This window comes from Alligator mississippiensis, chromosome 7 (assembly GCF_030867095.1).
Source record: "Alligator mississippiensis isolate rAllMis1 chromosome 7, rAllMis1, whole genome shotgun sequence".
NCBI classification, from domain to species: domain Eukaryota; kingdom Metazoa; phylum Chordata; order Crocodylia; family Alligatoridae; genus Alligator; species Alligator mississippiensis.
The window spans coordinates 3,604,241-3,622,683 of record NC_081830.1 but is presented as its reverse complement, the minus strand read 5'-3'; the positions used below and the strand labels follow the sequence as shown (position 1 = coordinate 3,622,683).

At 45.0% G+C, this 18,443-nt stretch overlaps 1 protein-coding gene and 1 pseudogene across 1 annotated transcript; both read right to left on the bottom strand.

Annotated features, from left to right (window-relative positions):
• Window positions 1–5,421: 5,421 nt before the first annotated feature.
• On the bottom strand, window positions 5,422–6,417 carry LOC106739755 (olfactory receptor 14I1-like). The gene has a single exon (XM_014604986.1). It carries the CDS (start codon window positions 6,415–6,417, stop codon window positions 5,422–5,424), a length of 996 nt encoding a protein of 331 aa, XP_014460472.1.
• A 10,837-nt stretch (window positions 6,418–17,254) lies between these two features.
• Window positions 17,255–18,206, bottom strand: LOC102570333 (olfactory receptor 14I1-like; annotated as a pseudogene).
• Between the last annotated feature and the right edge of the window lie 237 nt (window positions 18,207–18,443).

Genomic DNA, 18,443 nt, shown 5'->3' with positions numbered 1-18,443 from the left:
GAGCAGATTAAATTGACATATTCTAGGATGGTTTAGATAGGGATGATCCTCTGTTGAGCAGGGAGTTGGACTATATAGCTTCCAGAGGTCCCTTCAGCCCAGCTTTTTATGATTCTGCTTGGACTTTAGGAAGGATTTTGAGAGGTCAACAGAAACTTCTCATAAACAAACTGGAGAAATGTAGGCTAGATAAATAATTACAGTTACAAGTTGAGTAAATAATTGACTGAAATGCAAATACAGTGTAATTATAAATGTGTATCATATACATAAACACACATGCATGTGTGTGTGTGTGTAATCATACATATACATAAATATAAAAAACATACACATGCTGTCCAGTGCCTGGCAGATAGTGCTGGGTAGGGAGGCCCAGCCCACTCTGGAGGACTCAGTACCAACGATTGCTGCTGTGCTCCAGGGGCTCTGCCACCAATGCCAGCCCAAAGTGGCAAGGGCTGGATAAGGAGGTCCACTTCAGAGCTGCCACCATCCCACTGCTGTGGCTTGCTGCTCTGCTACCCAGGTTTGCTACCCTTCCAGCACAGGTCACCACCATGTCTCTTTGATCTGTGACCTTCTCAACTGCAGGCTTAGAAACGTCAGCCCTTTTTTTTAGCTATAGTAAGTATTGGACTTCTACCTAAGCCACTATAGGAATTTGTGGACACAAATATAGGCATAGACTTCAGAAGGATCTTGTTTAGGAAGACAACAGTATGAAATTCAGTTCAGAGAAATGTAAGGTGCTATACCCAAGAAGCACTATTACAGAGTGGAGGATAACTGCAATTTTGGACTGCCTCAACAAGAGTCTTAGGTAGTTATAATGACACTCATGAAGTCTTCAAATATCTTAAAGACTGCCAAAAAGAAGAGGGAGAACAACTCTTTTCCTTTGGCTGCAGAGGGCAGGATGCAAAGCAATGGCTTCAAATTGCAGCAAAGTAGATTCAATGTCAGGAAAAACTTCCTTACTGTTGGAAAAGGCAGGCAGTGGAATAGACAGCCCAGGGAAGCCGTAAGTCTCTTTCATTGAAGGTCCTCAAGGAGAGGCTGGAGAAGCATGGGACACGCTGCCTACCCATTTGACTATTCAAATGCAAGCACAGCATTATGTAGGGGTATGACAGGTACTGGATACTCCTGTCACATTAGGAAGGCTGAAGTGCCTGGGTGTGGGCAGACAGTGACAGTGGCCTGAACCCGGGAGGGGGCAGAGAAGGTAGGTCTGAGATATCAAGAGATGGATAACATCTGTGAGAAATGGGTGTGGTGTAAGGGGCAGATGGAGCCACGTAATAAGCCCTTAAGGCACTGAGTAGTGACACCTGAAATGCAACATGGGATCTGGGATCCCCAGCGTAGCATGATCTTATGTCCATAATCTTCTCTGTTTAAAATATAACCAGTTTTCCTGGACTCCTTTTTCCATCAGATTAGCTTTCATTGGGTCCTGCTTACCAGTTCCCTACATTTGTTATAATTTGATTTTCTGAAACAGTATATGCTGCTGCTTTTTCTTTTTCCTTTCCTTAGGGCCCTGAACACTGAGTAGACTGTAAAACTGCTCTGTAGGCCTTGGGTAGAGTTGAAATGATGTAGCCTTGATGGTCCAGGAAATATGAGAGGAAAGACTTTTTGTGGCTGACATCTTTTATTGGAACAACTGAATGGTTTGGATAGACTTAGACAAGCTTTAAGGTATGACAGTACCCTTCGTCTTACAATTTTTTTTGAGAAATGTGACAGTTTAACTTCAGATTAGATCTCACCCCTAGTGTTACAAGAAAGGAAGTTAAAATAGAAGGCCGGGGGACACGGTAGAGATCCCTGCATATTAAGGATGGCATAATCTCAAGTGTCTAAGACAGCTAAGTGCTAAATTCCCTGTGGCAAGTCAAAGGGACTTGGCATTTAGTTCCATTCAGACACAAATCCTACTGTGGAGCAAGAAGACCCAGGGGTGCTCTATTCTCTGTAAAATGAACAAAAAAGTTTGTTTATGCAAAAGTTGTCCAAGGTGCTTCCAAGTCTGTTTCAGGTCCTTTTGGAGGGTCAATCTAGTCCCTGGTTCTGTTTTATAGAAATTGATTATTTGTGTATGGGATTATTTTAGACCAGTCTTTTTGAGCTGTTTACTACTCAGTCTTCTGTTAAATCTCCCTGGAATAATCAGAGTTTTCCTAGGGGATTCCTTATGCAATCTGAGAGCTGTGGTTGCTGTTGCGACCTGATTGTTGGACTGATATCATGATATGCATTGCACATCCTACAGAAACTTAACATTGGGAAAAGAATTGGGAACAGACTGAGAGGTCTGTAGGGTATCCTGAGACAGCAAAATAGTTTCTGCCCTTAACCCCCATGACATGTTATCAAGCAGTTGAGTTTTCCATTCAAACTGCATTTCCATGGGAACATAATAGTCAGCTCTGAGCTAGAGAAGAGTAGCCATCACTGGAGATAGAACATGAGGCAGATATTTTAATTCTTTTATATTCAAATTCTGCCTGAGAGATTAGTGGTCAAGGACTAAAATCTCTTTTACTTTGCACTTCACACATCACACACAACTTAATTTCTTGGCACTTGAAGAGCTTGGGATCCATAACTTTTATATGCCATTTCAGAAATTGGTTCGTATTATTAGGGATGAGTATTAGAGAATAGCATGGGCAAGCAGGAACAAAACCAGAAAGGGCAGAGCATAAACAGAACGTGGAAAGGAGAGTGCTACCATTTGGACTCAGATTTCCCAGTTGCATCAGCCTCATGTGTCAGAGAAATTCACAGCATTGCTTGAGATTCACATACTGGACATACATTGAGGCTAACTTCTCTCTCCAGCTGCCACAGTTAGGAGTAACTCCATTGGTTTCAGAGGGGTTAAGTTGTCTCAGACTCATCCCATGTGAATCAATATACTTACAATGGAGTTAGTCTCGTGATTCCAGCCCCTCTGGCCCCAAATCCTCTCCACAGCCTCAGAGCATCCTCATGGAGTATAGGCCCTGTGACAAAACATGTCCACAGCTGCTACCCCTCTTCTCTCATTGTCCTGTACTCCACCCACCAGAATCTCTCAGCCACTATTCCTTTAGCCTTCACAGCCCAGAGTTTCCAACTAGAGTTGCTGATTCAGCTGAAACCAACTTGTTTTTTGCCCTAGTTTCCCTCCTTTCCTCAATCCCTCTTCCATGATACACTGTTGAGCCCCAGATTCCAGTTCCCCAGACCTGCTCCCCTCCTATTCTCTTTCCAAACACCAACTCATTCTCTCCTGCTCTCCAGTTTGAAGCCCAGGCAGAACTGCCTTTCGACCCTGCTTCCTTCCTCCTGTTCCCTTACGGTGTTCAAAAGGGCAGCTGCCCAGCACAGAGCTCACTACTGCAAGATCAAAGTAATGTAGGTTCAAAATAATTTGTTTAATGGAAAAAAAAATTCTGAGATTGTGAGTTTTGTTGCAATCCTGGGACAGATATTGAAATATTGCAATTTCCTGTGTGATTGAAATATTGGTTTCCAACCTGTTCTGTTCAGAAAAGAGAATATATCCTAAAGGGCCTAAATCTTCAGTCTGCAGATCTCTGAAATTATGGGTAAGCCTTCCTGAGGCAGTGGTTACTGCAGACTTATCCATTATGGGACTACTTAGATGTTCCTCCAGAACAGCTGGTGCTTCTTCCTTTAGGGATCCAGCTGTGAAGCAGGGCAGTTCCCATGGCCCTCTGCAAAAAAAGTCACATTTTTGTCATACCAGCTTCTCCTGACCATCAAGGTTTCACACAGACAATGCAGGGACATACACTGAGGCTCCTCTCCCTGCCACTACCCTCCAAATGAAGTGACAGCAGTGGAGCATGCCTCCCAGAGAAGCTGGGACACAGGCATAGACCCCCTTCTCTCTTTCCGGGGAGTCTGCAAGGGGCAAACCTCTTGGGAACAGTAAAATACCCACAGAAATAAGAGGCATTAGGATGAAGACACCAAATCAGAAGTAAATACAGTACTAGTGATACTGGGGGGTGGGCTGGTAGATGCTAAGGACCAGGACATAGGACAGTTCACCTCCCACATCTGCCTGTAACACCTCCTCCATATTCTGAGTTATCCATTAATGGGTGAGAGGTAGGCCAGAAGAGGTAAGAGTTCCCAAGGCCCCCAAGTTTTATTTAGGGACAAATGACCATTGCAGGGTAGGTTTTGGCAGGGACATCTGTGCCATGGACGGGCTAACCGTTAGAGAAGATCGTGATGGCATCATTCAGACATTTTTACTTGACAACAGAAGTGCCATAAAGGTGCAGACCAATGGTCTGTCTAGCCCAGTATCCTGTTTCTGAATGTAGCAAGTAGTAGAGGCTTTAGCCAGAGAGTATCTGTGTAGGGCATGTCTGGAGTAATCCAAACTCTCATACCTTTCTTGGCATAAACCATCGTTGGCTTTGGGATGTCAGAGGATATATCCCTGACTGTTTATTTAGTAGCTCCCAATGAACCTGTTCTCCAAAACCATGTCTAATCAAGAACATAATAGAGTAAATGACATATGAAGACAACTGGAGTACCACTGGATTAAGGCCCCAGCACCAGAAGTCTTCCTGTTGTCTCTGCACCCAAGAGTAACACCATAAAAGCCCCAGTGTAAGAGAGGGTGTTGGTTAGAGCTGTAAGGACTTTTACCCAGAGAACCTTGTCTGCCCAGTGTGAGACAAGTGTTAAAGTGGTATAGTGCCAGGAGACAGCTCCTCACGGAAAGCGTAATAAGGTAAACTGCCGCCCAACACTGGATTCGGTGCTCGACTGCCCAGAAATCCCATTGCATGAATAACAAAAGATTTCTTTCTTTATTTAACATGTTAAAAAGGATCCTTAGTCAAGGTTATACATGGACACACTCAGTTTAATAACTCAGTAATACTGGCAGCATTAAAATATTCATTTCAACAAGAGCTCAGCAAAGCTGACACTTTCTGCTTATCTTTTCCACTTTTCATCATTGTAGAAAGAGAGCCCTCCCTCCCCCACACTCTTGGGATTCCCCATTTAAAAAGAAAACAATGATATGAGGAAATTACAACTGTGAATTCATGCACCAGTGCAAGTAGCATCACATCTAGCCACCTTTGACAGTGAATGACTATTTACCAAGTACATGCTTGTAGATGGATTGAATTGGGGGGGACAGTAGCACAAAAGCACAGCAAGATTTCATCTTAAGTCAGTGGAGCTATACCAAGACATCTTGAACACTTTGTCACCATGCTCCTTTGAGATGAGCAAGAGGGTAGTATAAAGAAAAAAAAAAAAAGTCTAATAGCAATTAAGATGATTTAAATATAGGGGAACTTTACTTACTACAGATGAGTTGGTCTGTATTGCACACTATCTTACTGTGGTGGACATATCTACAAGTTACTTATATCTATGAACACAAAGATAACAGATTGATAGTAATGAGAAAAAGATGGATGCTATCTTCCCAGTGAATAATTTCCAGCCAATACATTTCCTCAGGGCTGCTTTGATCTCCTTGTTCCTCATGCTGTAGATGATAGGATTGATCATTGGTGGCAATATGGCATACAGAACAGCCACCACGAGATCCAGACGTGAGGGGGAGTTGAATATGGGAATCGTATATGTAATGATGCCAGTGAAAATAAGCAAGGAGACCACAATAAGGTGAGGAATGCAGGTGGAGAAGGCTTTATGCTGGCCCTGCTTTGAGGGGATTCTCAGTACCACATTGAAGATCTGAACATATGAAACAACGATGAAACCAAAACAGATCAAAAATAAACATGCACTAAGGACAATAATCCCAACTTCAGTGAGAGAGGAGTCAGAGCAGGAGAGTTGGAGCAGCTGGGGGACATCACGGAAAAACTGGTTGATGATGTTGGAGTTGCAGAAAGGTAACCGAAAAGTGTTACCAGTGTTCAGTGCAGAGTAGGGAATGGCACTGACCCATGCACTGACTGCCATCTGGACACAAGCTCTCCTGTTCATGATGGTCTCATAGTGCAGTGGTTTGCAGATGGCAATGCATCGATCGTATGCCATGATGGTGAGGAAGGCAAAATTGGCTGTAGCAAAGGAGAAGAAAAAGAAAACTTGGGCAACACATCCAGCATAGGAAATCAACCTGGTGTTCCACAGGGAATTAGCTATGGATTTGGGGACGGTGGTGGAGATGGTTCCCAGGTCTAGGATGGACAAATTCAGGAGGAAGAAGTACATGGGAGTGTGAAGCTGGTGGTCGAGGGCTACCACCATGATAACGAGGAGATTCCCTATCAGAGCTGCCAGGTACGCTGCTAGAAAGATGGCAAAGTGTAAGAGCTGCAGCTCCCGGCTGTCGGAAAATTCCTGGAGGAGGAACTCGGTTACAGTGGTTTGGTTGGACATTGCCTTTTTCAGTCCATTGGGGGATGCCTGTGGTGGAAAGAACAAGGGCAGTGGTCAGGATCAGAAAAACAAAACTCAAAGGCTCTGATTCTCCTGTCAAAACAATCTCACACACTCACTCCCAAAAACACACAGCATCTGACTGGTGCCAAATTTTCAGCCAAAAATCTTTTTTATTGAAATTTTGGTTTTTACAGCACTGACTTTTTCCATGGGAAGTGTTTGCTTTTGATGGGATATTTTGATTTTTATACAGAACTGGAAAAGTCTTATACACCAGGCAGTGCTAGACCTATCACATTATTGCTATCAACTAGGTAGTGTAAACTCTCCACACCTTTCAATATAAATGCCGTAGTCAGGTGCATTATTAAGCTACTGCATATCACCAACTTGTATGTAATAAATCCACAGCTGAGGTCTGACTGCCACTTGGTTGCACACTAACATATGGTGCTGCATACCAGCTAGATTGTCATTTCTGTGTGAAAAGGGGATACTACTATCTCTATATTACTTTGGTTTTGCATAACCAATGCCCATCACATTGCCACCTGGACTGAGAGCAGTGTTTGGGAAGGTGTCTGCCTTACTAAGAAGTACTAACTTCAATGATCTACTCATATGTCAATGGCATGTGGATTTAGCTTACAGCAACATGGCCAAAAACAGATGATTCCAATCTCATTGACTTTCCTTATGCCCTTAGCTTCTCATTCATTGTATTCAGACTTGAAGCAACTCACCGTGCTGGTCTTTGTGGGGGTTTTCCTCAAGCTTATGTTGCATTTGATCCTCTAGTGCCAGGATTTGTTGCTCACTACCCAACTTTCAATCTATCTAGTCTCTCTTGCCTCTGTCACTGTAATTTCTAGATGATAAAGACACTGATGATTTGATTCAAGTCTACAATGAACAGGCTGTAGTTGCCTCTGATCACCCCTGGTATGAAAGAGCAGAAGCTGCAGTAAGGTGATTTATCTGTGTCCCTCTTTTAAGGCTTGTGGGACTCATTCCCTAGAGCTTTGCATAGCTTAGAAGCAGAGGCCCAGAGGCAAACACTGGATTAATGGTTTTTAAAGACAAAGGGACCATTGTGGATCTCTAGTTCGCCCTACTATAAGGCACAGGTCATGTGTTTCCCTGCTTCTAGTTCTGGGCAACCTGTGGGACTGACTAACAATCATTTTTAGGCACACACAGATTCAGACTGATGCTCAGTTGAATTTAGAAAACTCCATGAACTGGTTGGCTAGGTCTCTTTGCTTTGGTGCTGTTTTAAATCTCACTACCTGCTTACCTAAATCTTTAGGCATCTCAAGCCTATGGAAACCTGGTCCTTAATCTTTCATCATTCCTACCTTCTCTCAATAAGTGTTCAAGTGTCCTGAGTCAGGTTGCACCTACCATAGGGCAAGACCATGCACACAAGTAGTTATCACAAAGTAGCAAGTCATCCTTTTCATTTAATTCTGGGTGACTTATTTATTTTCCCATGCCTTTAGGCTCCTTGAAAATCATAGTATAACTTGATAGAAGGAACAGCCAAGCATCAGCTTCTGTGCATGCTCAGAAAAGTGCCTGTTTCATTTCTAGGTTTCACTGTAAACCAAATTAGTGCTGGTGAGGTGCCTAGTTCTTTGGAAGGACCCCATCCTGTAGGTGCCTTCAAAGCCTGGCTAAGTCACATTGACAGCTCTGAGCTTAGCACACCCACTTTTTTGGCACAAAATGTTAGTGGTTGGGCCACTCGCCCACAAAGTGGGAGACCTGAGTGACAGGGTGGTCTTTAGTGATGTCTGCTGAGTTTGCAGAGGGCTGGAATCAATTGTTTTGAGACACAGGAACTGAGGAAAGGAAGGAAGGAAAGTAACTGAGTAGACAGACTTGGACTCCCCCAGGGAACTGATGGGCAGGATCCCTTGGGAAGCCAGTCTGAGGGGGAAACATGTCCAGAAGAGCTGGTTGTATTTTAAAGAAATCTTACTGAGGGTGCAAGAATGAACTATTCTGATGCACAGGAAGACTGGCAGGTATGGCAGAAGACCAGCTTGGCTTATTGGAGAACTCTTCAGTGAGTTGAAACACAAAAAGGAAGCTTACAAGGAGTGGAAACTTGGAGAAACAACTAGGGAGGAGTATGAGCGTAGGGGTACTAACAGTACTGCCATGGCTGACTCGGGGCCCTTCCTTCCCTACACCCTGTCCACTCACTAACTATGGATGTTGGCACCTCACTGACCTCACTTATTGCTTCCGCCCTCTGGCCTCCGCTTCCCTTATGCTGGCCATAGATCCGCCATCCGGCCCACCCTCGGCTGTTTATTCGGGTAGCATGGGTATTCCCGATGTCTTCGCCAGCCCCTTTCTGGGGTCAGATTTTTGGGCTCTCCCCTGCCAGGAAGTGGCACTCCCTACTTGACCCAGAGGGTCTCAATGAACCAAAGAAATAAGCAATAAAACAGAAGAAAAAGAACAGATCCTATAGAAAACAGAATGCCTGCCAGTATAGCAGGCTGCCTCCCTTCTGGCTCTTCCCTTCTGGAGGAGGAAAAGAGGGGGAAGGTAATTGGACAAGGGGACCCCTGCTTTCCCCTGTCCCAGCTAGGTGGGTGCCATACTTTTCTGACACTCTGTGGCATCTGTGCAGCTGAGAAAATCAGCAACAACATTGTCCTTGCTGGGTCGGTGAACTACCGAGAATTTAAATGGCTGTAGGGTCAGCAGCCAGCAGGGGTTGTGGGCATTATCTATGTGGGCTCGCACCAGCCCCCATAGTGGGGTGAGTCCTGTAATAACTAAGAACTCCTGCCCTAATAAATAATATCAGAAATAGTCCACTGCCAAGTGTATTGCTAGACAGTCTTTTTTCTATTGTTGCATACCTGCCCTCTGCAGCATTGAATTTGCGACTTGCAAATGCGACTGGATGTTCCTCACCAGTTCATTGTTGTAGTAAGATGGCTCCCAGAGCTTTGTGGGACATATCTGTCTGTAAAATAAAGGGTGCTGAGAAATCAGGTGTGTGGATTAGCACATCTTAGCACAAGGTGGTCTTTAATTTCTTAAAACTTTTGACCATGTGTGGTGGAGCACCTTTGGGGTGCTCACCATGTGGCAGGGGCTGCAGTAGGTTGGGACAAAGCCAGAAAAGCAGGCAGCCAAGCAAAACCCCTGAATGTCAATTTTAAGGGAGGAGGTGTGTGGCGGAGCACCTTTGGGGGGTGCTTGCCACTTGTGGGCTTTTGCGGGCTCTGAGGGGAGCCTGCTTTGGAGGAGCAGCAGTGGAAACCTCTCCCAGGAACTATTTTAAGGGGGAAGGTGTGTGGCAGGGCACTGTTGGTGCCTGCCACTTTAAGAGCGGAGCCAAGCAGCCAGCAGGTGCTTGATTGTGGTGGCCATTTTAGATCTCTGGCCACCTATATAAACAGGGCAGTTTGCTGCTGGCAGGGCAGGTAGTAACATTGCCTGGCTGCAAGGCTCCATGCAACATCCTGGAGGTAAGGGCAGGAATTGTAGGGGATGGTTTGGAGGCTCCTGGTCCTGGGCATGACTTAAAACAGCACCCTGCTGTGATTGGGTGGCCTGGTGGGGCTCCCAGTGGTGCAGGAGCCCCCAGGAAACATCAAGCCAGTTACCACCCTGGTGAAAGGTGGGTAGGGGTGCCTGCCCTTGCTTTTGGGTGGGGCAGGTAACATTGGAGCTAGTTAGGGCCAGGCATGGCTGGAGCCACCTGAGCCCTGTGGGGTGCAAGACCCTGAGGAGCAAGAGTTGGGCCAGGTATGGCTGTGGCCACCTGAGCCCTGTGGGGTGTAGACCCTGAAGGAAGGTAGTTGGGGCCAGACATGGCTATGGCTACCTGAGCCTACTGGGGAGGAAGCCCTGTGGCCCCAGTGAGGGGATGGTGTGATAGTTGAAGTAGAGCCTTAGCATCCCATCGGATTGGCCACGGGGACTACTGGGCTCTGCCACAGGCTTTGTGAAGGTCAGATAATGCCTTGTGCCAGCCTTTTTCCTAGTTCAGTGTGTGCTGTGTGGTGAAGATGTTGTGGGAACAAACTATTCTGACGCTCAGGAAGACTAGCAAGTATGGCAGAAGACCAGCTTGGCTTTGCAGGGAACACTTCAGTAATCTAAATCACAAGATGGTCAGCCAGCATCACATGAGGTACCAACTTCAGAGTGCTCAGCACCAGCACACTTACAGTGGTATATGCTCCAGCAGAATATTGTGCTCGTGTATGGTCCAGATGTTGCCACCCTAAAAACCTCAACCCTCTACTTAACAGTGGGCTGAGTCTCAAAAAATACTGTATAACTTACATGCATTCTTACAACTTGTAGACCAAGTGATACAAGAAAATAGACCCTAACATCACTACTGGCAACAAAGGCAAGAAATGTTGAGAATCACTTGCTCCATCAACTGTTAACTGAAGACTGGAAGAGTTGGAGGCTGATGAGGCTTAAAAGTCATACACCATTTATACATGAAGCCCACAAGCTGCTGGAAATGATTGCAGATGCTGAACCAAACCTCTGGGCAGCAGTGGAGTGGGCCAACCACTGGGAAAGGTCACATCTATTCCTACAGTGTTTTACACCAACAGCAAACACATCCCCCACTGGGCAGGCATAACCCTTGACAGAGAAATATAAGTCAAACTGAACAGAGCGGGATTATAGACACTGCAAAACAACACTTTACAAGATGAACATTTTGGACAGCCCCCTGTGCGCATGCAGTGGGCAACAAAAAGCAAAGCATTTAATTGAAAGCTGCAATTTTTACGGATGCCTGGCCAAGGCGGCTGGAATCCAAACAATGAGCAATAGTACCAAACAGTGACTCATAGATCTGGAAGTGGATATCTGTCACTGTATGAAAGAAAAGAAGCCTTAAAGCTGTCGTCTTTTTCATAATTTGGTTGCAATGCTGAAAATCCTCTCTCAGCAGGTTTGGCATTGAAATTTCTGTACCATACTTAGTAGCTGTTGTTCAGCATTTACCCACTAGAAGGGAAGAAGAGCCACACTGAGGTAGCCAGGGTTATGTGCACCTGCTTTCTGTGTATATTTTTGAGTGGGAGAGAGTAGAGAAGTTGTATTAAGCGTGGGAGGAAAAGAAAGGGAGCTGTAACATAGTAAATGGCACGGATATTTTGCAAATCTCTCTGAGGACCTGCTCTCTTGCATATGGAGCTGATTGCAATAGAGCACACATACAAGCATCAAACAAAGTTATTAATGAGTTACAGACCCTCTCCTCCCCTACTCTGAGCCCACCTATGAAGGACATCAGTCTATCGAAGTATTGATATAATGGTATATCTGGGTCGGTCCCAGTGTCCAGCACTGTGCTCTTTAGCTTTGGGGTTCTGGGTTCACTTCCTGTTGTCACTAAAGCTAAACATGGGAGGTAACAAGAGGTCTGGGAGAGACGTGTTGCAAAATCAGTTGTGTTGGGTGTTGAAATCTCTTCCCTTCTGCATCATCCACTCCCTTAATCAGCAGGGCAAGAAACTCGCAACACATTATGTACATATCCCTGAGAGGTGTTTATGATAGAACTAGGTAGAGATGGGAAGATCGGTTATGTTTTATATCATTGAAGTACAAAAAGTGCATCAAGTTCTCCACCAGATGTCAACACCATGTGAAACCACTTGTTCTTGGGGTAAAAACATATAGGAAGGCAGATGGGCTTCCTATATATTAGGGCTGTGCAAAATTTCACTGCCAGTTTTGTTTCAATGCTGTTTTGACCTGTTTCGAGGGTGGAACAGAATGCGTATAGTTGAAACGGCCTCAAAACCAAACGAGGCAAGTTGAAACGTTTCACCGTTTTGACGCTGTTTCGACATTTTGCCAATAAGCTACAATAGGGAAGGTTGAAACAGCCTGTAACTTTGTCGTTTATGGCCTGATTTGGATGAGACTTGCAGGAATGAAACTTGCAGCCTGCTAGCTGTCGAGGAGATCAGTGCAGGGCTTCTGGGTTCTGGGGCCCTGCACCTCTAGCTGCTGACGGGCAAAACTCGTGTCGTGGGTGCTTGTGGGATTGTGTTTGTCTTGGGGCACTGGGAGGGTGGAACTACTGCAGGCTTGGCTGTTAGGCCTTGCTGTGGCCACAAAGCCTGCCAGGTGTCAGAGAGATAGGTGCAGGAAGGTTTTGGGGCCTGGAAGAACTGTTTCAAAGCCATAGCTCCTAAGACTTAGGCTCCAGCCACTCATAGATTCATAGATTGTAAGACTGAAAGGGACCTTGGAAGATCATCGGGTCCAGCCCCCTGCCCCAGGCTGGAAAGACAACTGGGGGTCAGGTGACTCGAGCAAGGTGACTGTCTAGCTTGTTCTTGAAGATTTCCAAGGTACGTGATCGCACCACCTCTGGAGGGATCTTATTCCAGTCTGAAAACCCTAGTTGTGACGTAGTTTTTCCTGATGTTGAGCCTGAAACGATCTTGCAGGAGTTTGTGACCATTACTCCTGGTTTTCCCCAAGGGTGCCCTGGTGAACAGTTGTTCACTGAGCCCAAATATGCTTCTGATGTAGCGGTAAGCTGCTACCAAGTCCTCTCTCACCTTCTCTTTTTCAGGCTGAAGAGTCCCAGGTCGCTCAGCCTTTCCTTGTATGGCTTGCCATGCAAATACCTAATTATATGGGTAGCCCTTCTCTGGACTCTCTCAAGCTTTACCAAGTCCTTGTTAAAGTGCGGAGCCTTCTCTTATTTCAAGTTTTGAGTTCATTTTCATCAGCCCTAGGTTCACCACCTCAGACTCACGCTTGGCCAGGTTATCCTTGAAAATATTTTGGAACAATGGTTCCTGCCTCTCTCTTTCTCTAAATTGACCATCACCTATGATTTGGTCTAAGTTTAGCTCTCCATTATCTAATCTTTCAAGTTCCCCTTCTTTAGGCTTTGTACTGTAAAGAACTCTGCCTTGGTGGGTGAATAGGGAATAGAGGGGGAGAGAGAAAGTCAGAAATGGTTGGGGAAGGGGAAGAAATGCATTTTAAAATAAAAAAAAGAAAGAAAAACTGGGGATTTTGCTACAGGGGCTTGGACAGTAAAGAAATGTATTCTTACGTCCAGCTTGAAATGGTTTTGGAGGAGTTTATGACCATTGGTCCTTGTTTTACCTTGGGGCACTCTGGTAAATAGATGTCCTCCCACATCCTGATATATACCTCTTTTGTACTTATAAGCAGCCACCAAGTCCCCCCTAAGCTTGTGCTTTTCCAGGCTGAAGAGTCCCATGGCTCTCAGCCTCTCTTCATAAGGACTACTCTCTTGCCCTTTGATCATGTGCGTGGCTCTCCTCTGGACTCTCTCAAGTTTCTCCACATCCTTCTTGAATTGAGGAGCCCAGAATTGGATGCAGTACTCCAGCTGTGGCCTCACCAAGGCTGAGTATAGTGGGAGGATGAGATTTACTTGAGAAGCATCTATGGATACAAGCCAGAGTTTGGTTAGCTTTACTAGCTGCAACATTGCATTGGTGGCTCATGTTCATCTTGTGGTCAGTCGTGACCCCCAAGTCTCTTTCAGCAGTGGTGCTAGCAAGCATAGCACTGCCAAGCCTATAAGTATGCTGAGGATTTTTTTTCCCCCAAGATGAAGTACCTTACATTTATCAGTATTGAATGCCATCAGGTTTGTATCCGCCCACTTACTAAGTTTATCCAAGTCATCCTGGATCACTAGCCTGTCCTCAGGTGTGGACGCTATGCCCCAAAGTTTAGTGTCATCAGCAAACTTAGCCAGTGCGCTTCTGACACCAATGTCCACATCGCTGATAAAGATGTTTAAAGAGAACTGGTCCAAAGACAGAGCCTTGGTGAACGCCACTGGTCATGGAGCGCCATAATGATTCGCTACCATCGACCACTACTCTCTGGGTCCAACCTCGGAGCCAATTTCCCAGTCATCGGACTGTGGTGTAGCCGAGGCCACAGTTGGCCAATTTTTCCATGAGGAGGTCATGGGACACTAGATCAAAGGCTTTTTTTTAAGTCCAGATATATGATGTCAATCTCTTCTCCCTTGTCCAGGTGATAGGTCACCTGGTCATAGAAGGAGATGAGATTGGTCAAGCAAGACCTACCCGTGACAAACGCGTGCTGGCTATCCCTCAGGATGTTACTCTCAGCCAGCTTATCCAGCAGGGTCTCTTTAATAATTTTCTCCAGAATCTTACCGGGGATTGGGGTCAAGCTGATTGGCCTGTAATTCCTGGGATCTATTTTCCACCCTTTCTTGAAGATGGGTACCAAATTGGCAGTCTTCAGGTACTTTACTTGAGTGCCATGAGTTTTCAAATATTTTTGCCAATGATTGGGCTATGATACCTGCCAGCTCCTTGAGTACTCTAGGGTGTAATCTGTCAGGACCAGCTACTTGAAGGTGCCCAGCCTTTTAAGGTCATCCTTTACTAGATCAATACTATAAATATGCTGTCAAATTGATTCACTACTTGTAAGGAGGAACATTCATGTTTCAAATAACAGTGGAATAAATACATTCCCCTGCTGTTTTCAGAGGTATTACAGATCACTGAATAGCTATTGTCCCAAAGCAAAAGAAACAGAAACAAGTGATAAACATTTTTTTTTCTGACATGGATAGTATTAAAGATGCTTTTTAAAAAAAAAAATTATTCCCTTCCTTTCCACACCACCCTCTCCCACAGTTGGCAGGGCAAGAAACTCACGACATATTATCTACCTTTCCCTGAGAAAGCACATCTTCCCAGCTCTACCATAAACCTATGTTTTATATCATGGAGGTATCAATAATGCATCTGGTTCTACATCAGATAGAGGTTATGTAGATTGTCAGCCAGTGCAAGAACTAGCAGGACTGGGTTGACCCTTTAGTGGGCCATAGGCAAACAAACCTGTGAGCCCCAGGCTGGTGGAGATCCCTCTCCCTTCTCCAGAGATGCTGCTGATGGGAAACAGGGCTTAGAGCTGCTGCCAGGGAGGTGAGGTCAGCAGAGAGGAGGGCAAAGGAATGGATGCAGATGGGGCCATTTGTACTGCTGCTGCAAAGGGAAGAATTGGGTCCCCCTGCAGCTCTGGGCACTGGGCATGTGCCTAGTTTGCCTATGTGTTAATCCAGCCCTGGGAATTGGAAAGCGTGGTCTCAAAGTTTGAAAAACCATGTGTTCACCTCTCTAGAAGCTACCCCAGGGCTTTGTTTCAAGCAGAGAAATCATGTTCAAGTTGTGTAGTCTCAAGAGTGAGCCCCTCTGGGGAAGGCATAATAGGATGGACTGCTGCTCAGCAGTGGAGCCTGTGCTCAACTGTCCCAAAATTCAATTGCATGAATAATACATGGTTTCTTTCTTGTGAAGTGATTATTCCCTTCTATTCAGCACCAACGAGAGCACATCTGGAGCACTGTGTTCAGTTTTGGGGCCCCCCGCTGCAGAAAGGATGTGGACAATTTGGAGAGAGTCCAACAGAGGTCAACAAAAATGGGCAGGAGGCTGGGGCAAATGACTTGTGAGGAGAGACTGAGGGCACTGGGCTTATTTTGTTTGGAGAAGAGAACATTATTAGCAGCTTTACTAGCATTACTAGCAGCTTTTCACTGCCTGAAGCAGGGTTCGAAAGAGGATGGAGCTGGACCGTTCTCAGTGGTGGCAGATGACAGGACAAGGAGCAATGGTCTCTAGTTGGAGCAAGGGAAGTTTAGGTTAGATATTAGGAAGAACTTTCTCACTAGGAGGGTACTAAAACACTGGAACAGGTTATCCAGAGAGGTTGTACAGCCTCCATACTTGGTTGTTTCCTAGACCCAGCTAGTCAAAGCTTTGGCTGGGATGATCTAGTTGGGGATAGTCCTGCTTTGATGACCTCCAGAGGTCCCTTCCAACCCTAATTTTCTATGATTCTTTCTTTATCTAACATGATAAAAAGGGCCCTTAGTCGAAGGTTACATGTGGACACACTCATTTTAATAACCCAATAATACTGGCAGCATTAAAATAATCATTTCAACAACAGCTCAGATTTGCTGACATTTTCCAGTTGTCTTTTTTTACTCTTCATCATTGTGGAGAGAGAGCCCGTCTCTTTTGAGATCCCCCCCTTTTAAGAATACAGTGATGTGAGGAAATAATAGCTGAGGAATCATGCACAAGTTCATCTAAGCAAACATTCCCCATTTCCTGCCCCCCCCCCCATGCATCCATCTTCCCAAGCACTCCCAAATATGTGTCCTGAAGAAAAAAAAGCCCACTGACTAACTGATGGGGGTATGGATTTAAGACCCAAAGATGAGTTCTCATCCCACAGCATGCCAGAGATTCTGCAATCCGCTGAGAACGTTATTCTGCTATGGATTTTACAAGGAAAATGCTAAATTGGCACAGCGATGGTGTTTAAGGATTTATGAGCTAGTAATTCTAGGGGATAGCATGGTTAAGCTACACCCATTTCTGCAGCCAATAGCACATTAGGAAAATATGTGACTAGTATCACATCCAACAACTTTTGACTGTGAAGGACTTTTTACCAAGGACATGCTTACAAGTGGATAGAATTAGGTGGGACATTAGCACCAAGGCAAAGCAAGGTTAATCTTAACTGATTGGAGATATGCCAAGGTATCTTGAGCACTTTGTCACAATTCTCCTTTGAGATGGGAAAGAGTATAGTATAAACTTGTAAGGAAAGACAGTCTAATTGTATTTGAGATGAATTAAATCTTTCAGGACGTTACTTACTTCAGTGGTGTTGGTCTGGATTGCACACTGCCATACTGTGGTGGGCATATCTGCCCAGTTATCTATATCTATGCACAAAAAAGATAATTAAATGATAATTATTAGAAACAGATGGACACTGTTTTCCCATTGAATAATTCCCAGCCAATATATTTCTCAAGGGCAGCTTTGATTTCCTTGTTCCTCATGCTGTAGATGATTGGATTAACTATTGGTGGCACTATGGCATAGAGAACAGTCACCATGAGATCCAGACCTGATGAGGAGTTGGATGTGGGCTTCATGTATGCAACTGTGCCAGTGAAAATAAGCAAGGAGACCACAATAAGGTGAGGAATACAGGTGGAGAAGGTTTTATGCCGGCCCTGCTTTGAGGGGATTCTCAGTACCACACTGAAGATCTGAGCATATGATACAATGATGAAACCAAAACAGATCAAAAATAAGCACCCACTAAACACAATAATCCCAATTTCACTGAGATAGGAGTCAGAGCAGGAGAGCTTGAGCAGCTGGGGGACATCACAGAAAAACTTGTTGATGATGTTGGAGTGGCAGAAAGGTAACCGAAAAGTGTTACCAGTGTGCAGCGCAGAGTTGGGGATGGCACTGACCCATGCACTGACTGCCATCTGGACACAAGCTCTCCTCTTCATGATGGTCTCAGTGCAGTGGTTTGCAGATGGCAATGTATCGATCATATGCCATGATGGTGAGGAAGGCAAAATTGGCTGGAACGAAGAAGAAGAAGAGGAAAACTTGGGCAACACATCCAGCATAGGAAATCAACCTGGTGTTCCACAGGGAATTAGCCATGGATTTGGGGACAATGACAGAGATGCTTCCCAGGTCTAGGATGGACAAATTCATGAGGAAGAAGTACATGGGAGTGTGAAGGTGGTGGTCGAGGGCTACCACCATGATAACGAGGAGATTCCCTATCAGAGCTGCCAGGTACGCTGCTAGAAAGATGGCAAAGTGTAAAAGCTGCAGCTCCCGGACGTTAGAAAATTCCTGGAGGAGGAACTCGGTTACAGTGGTTTGGTTGGACATTGCCTCTTTCAGTCCACTGAGGGATGCCTGTGGTGGAAAGAACAAGGGCAGTGGTCAGGATCCGAAAAATAAAGCTCAAAGGCTCTGATTCTCCTGTCAGAAACATCTCACAAACTCACTATCATATACATGTCTGACTCAAAAATCAAAAATCTTTTTGATTGAAATTTTGGTTTTATAATGAACGATTTATTATATGGGAAGTGTTTTCTGTTGAAGCCCTGAAGGATATTTTGA

Bases quoted from the DNA above. Each gene is read 5' to 3' on its own strand.
- LOC106739755 (XM_014604986.1), bottom strand. From the start codon at position 6,417: ATGTCCAACCAAACCACTGTAACCGAGTTCCTCCTCCAGGAATTTTCC.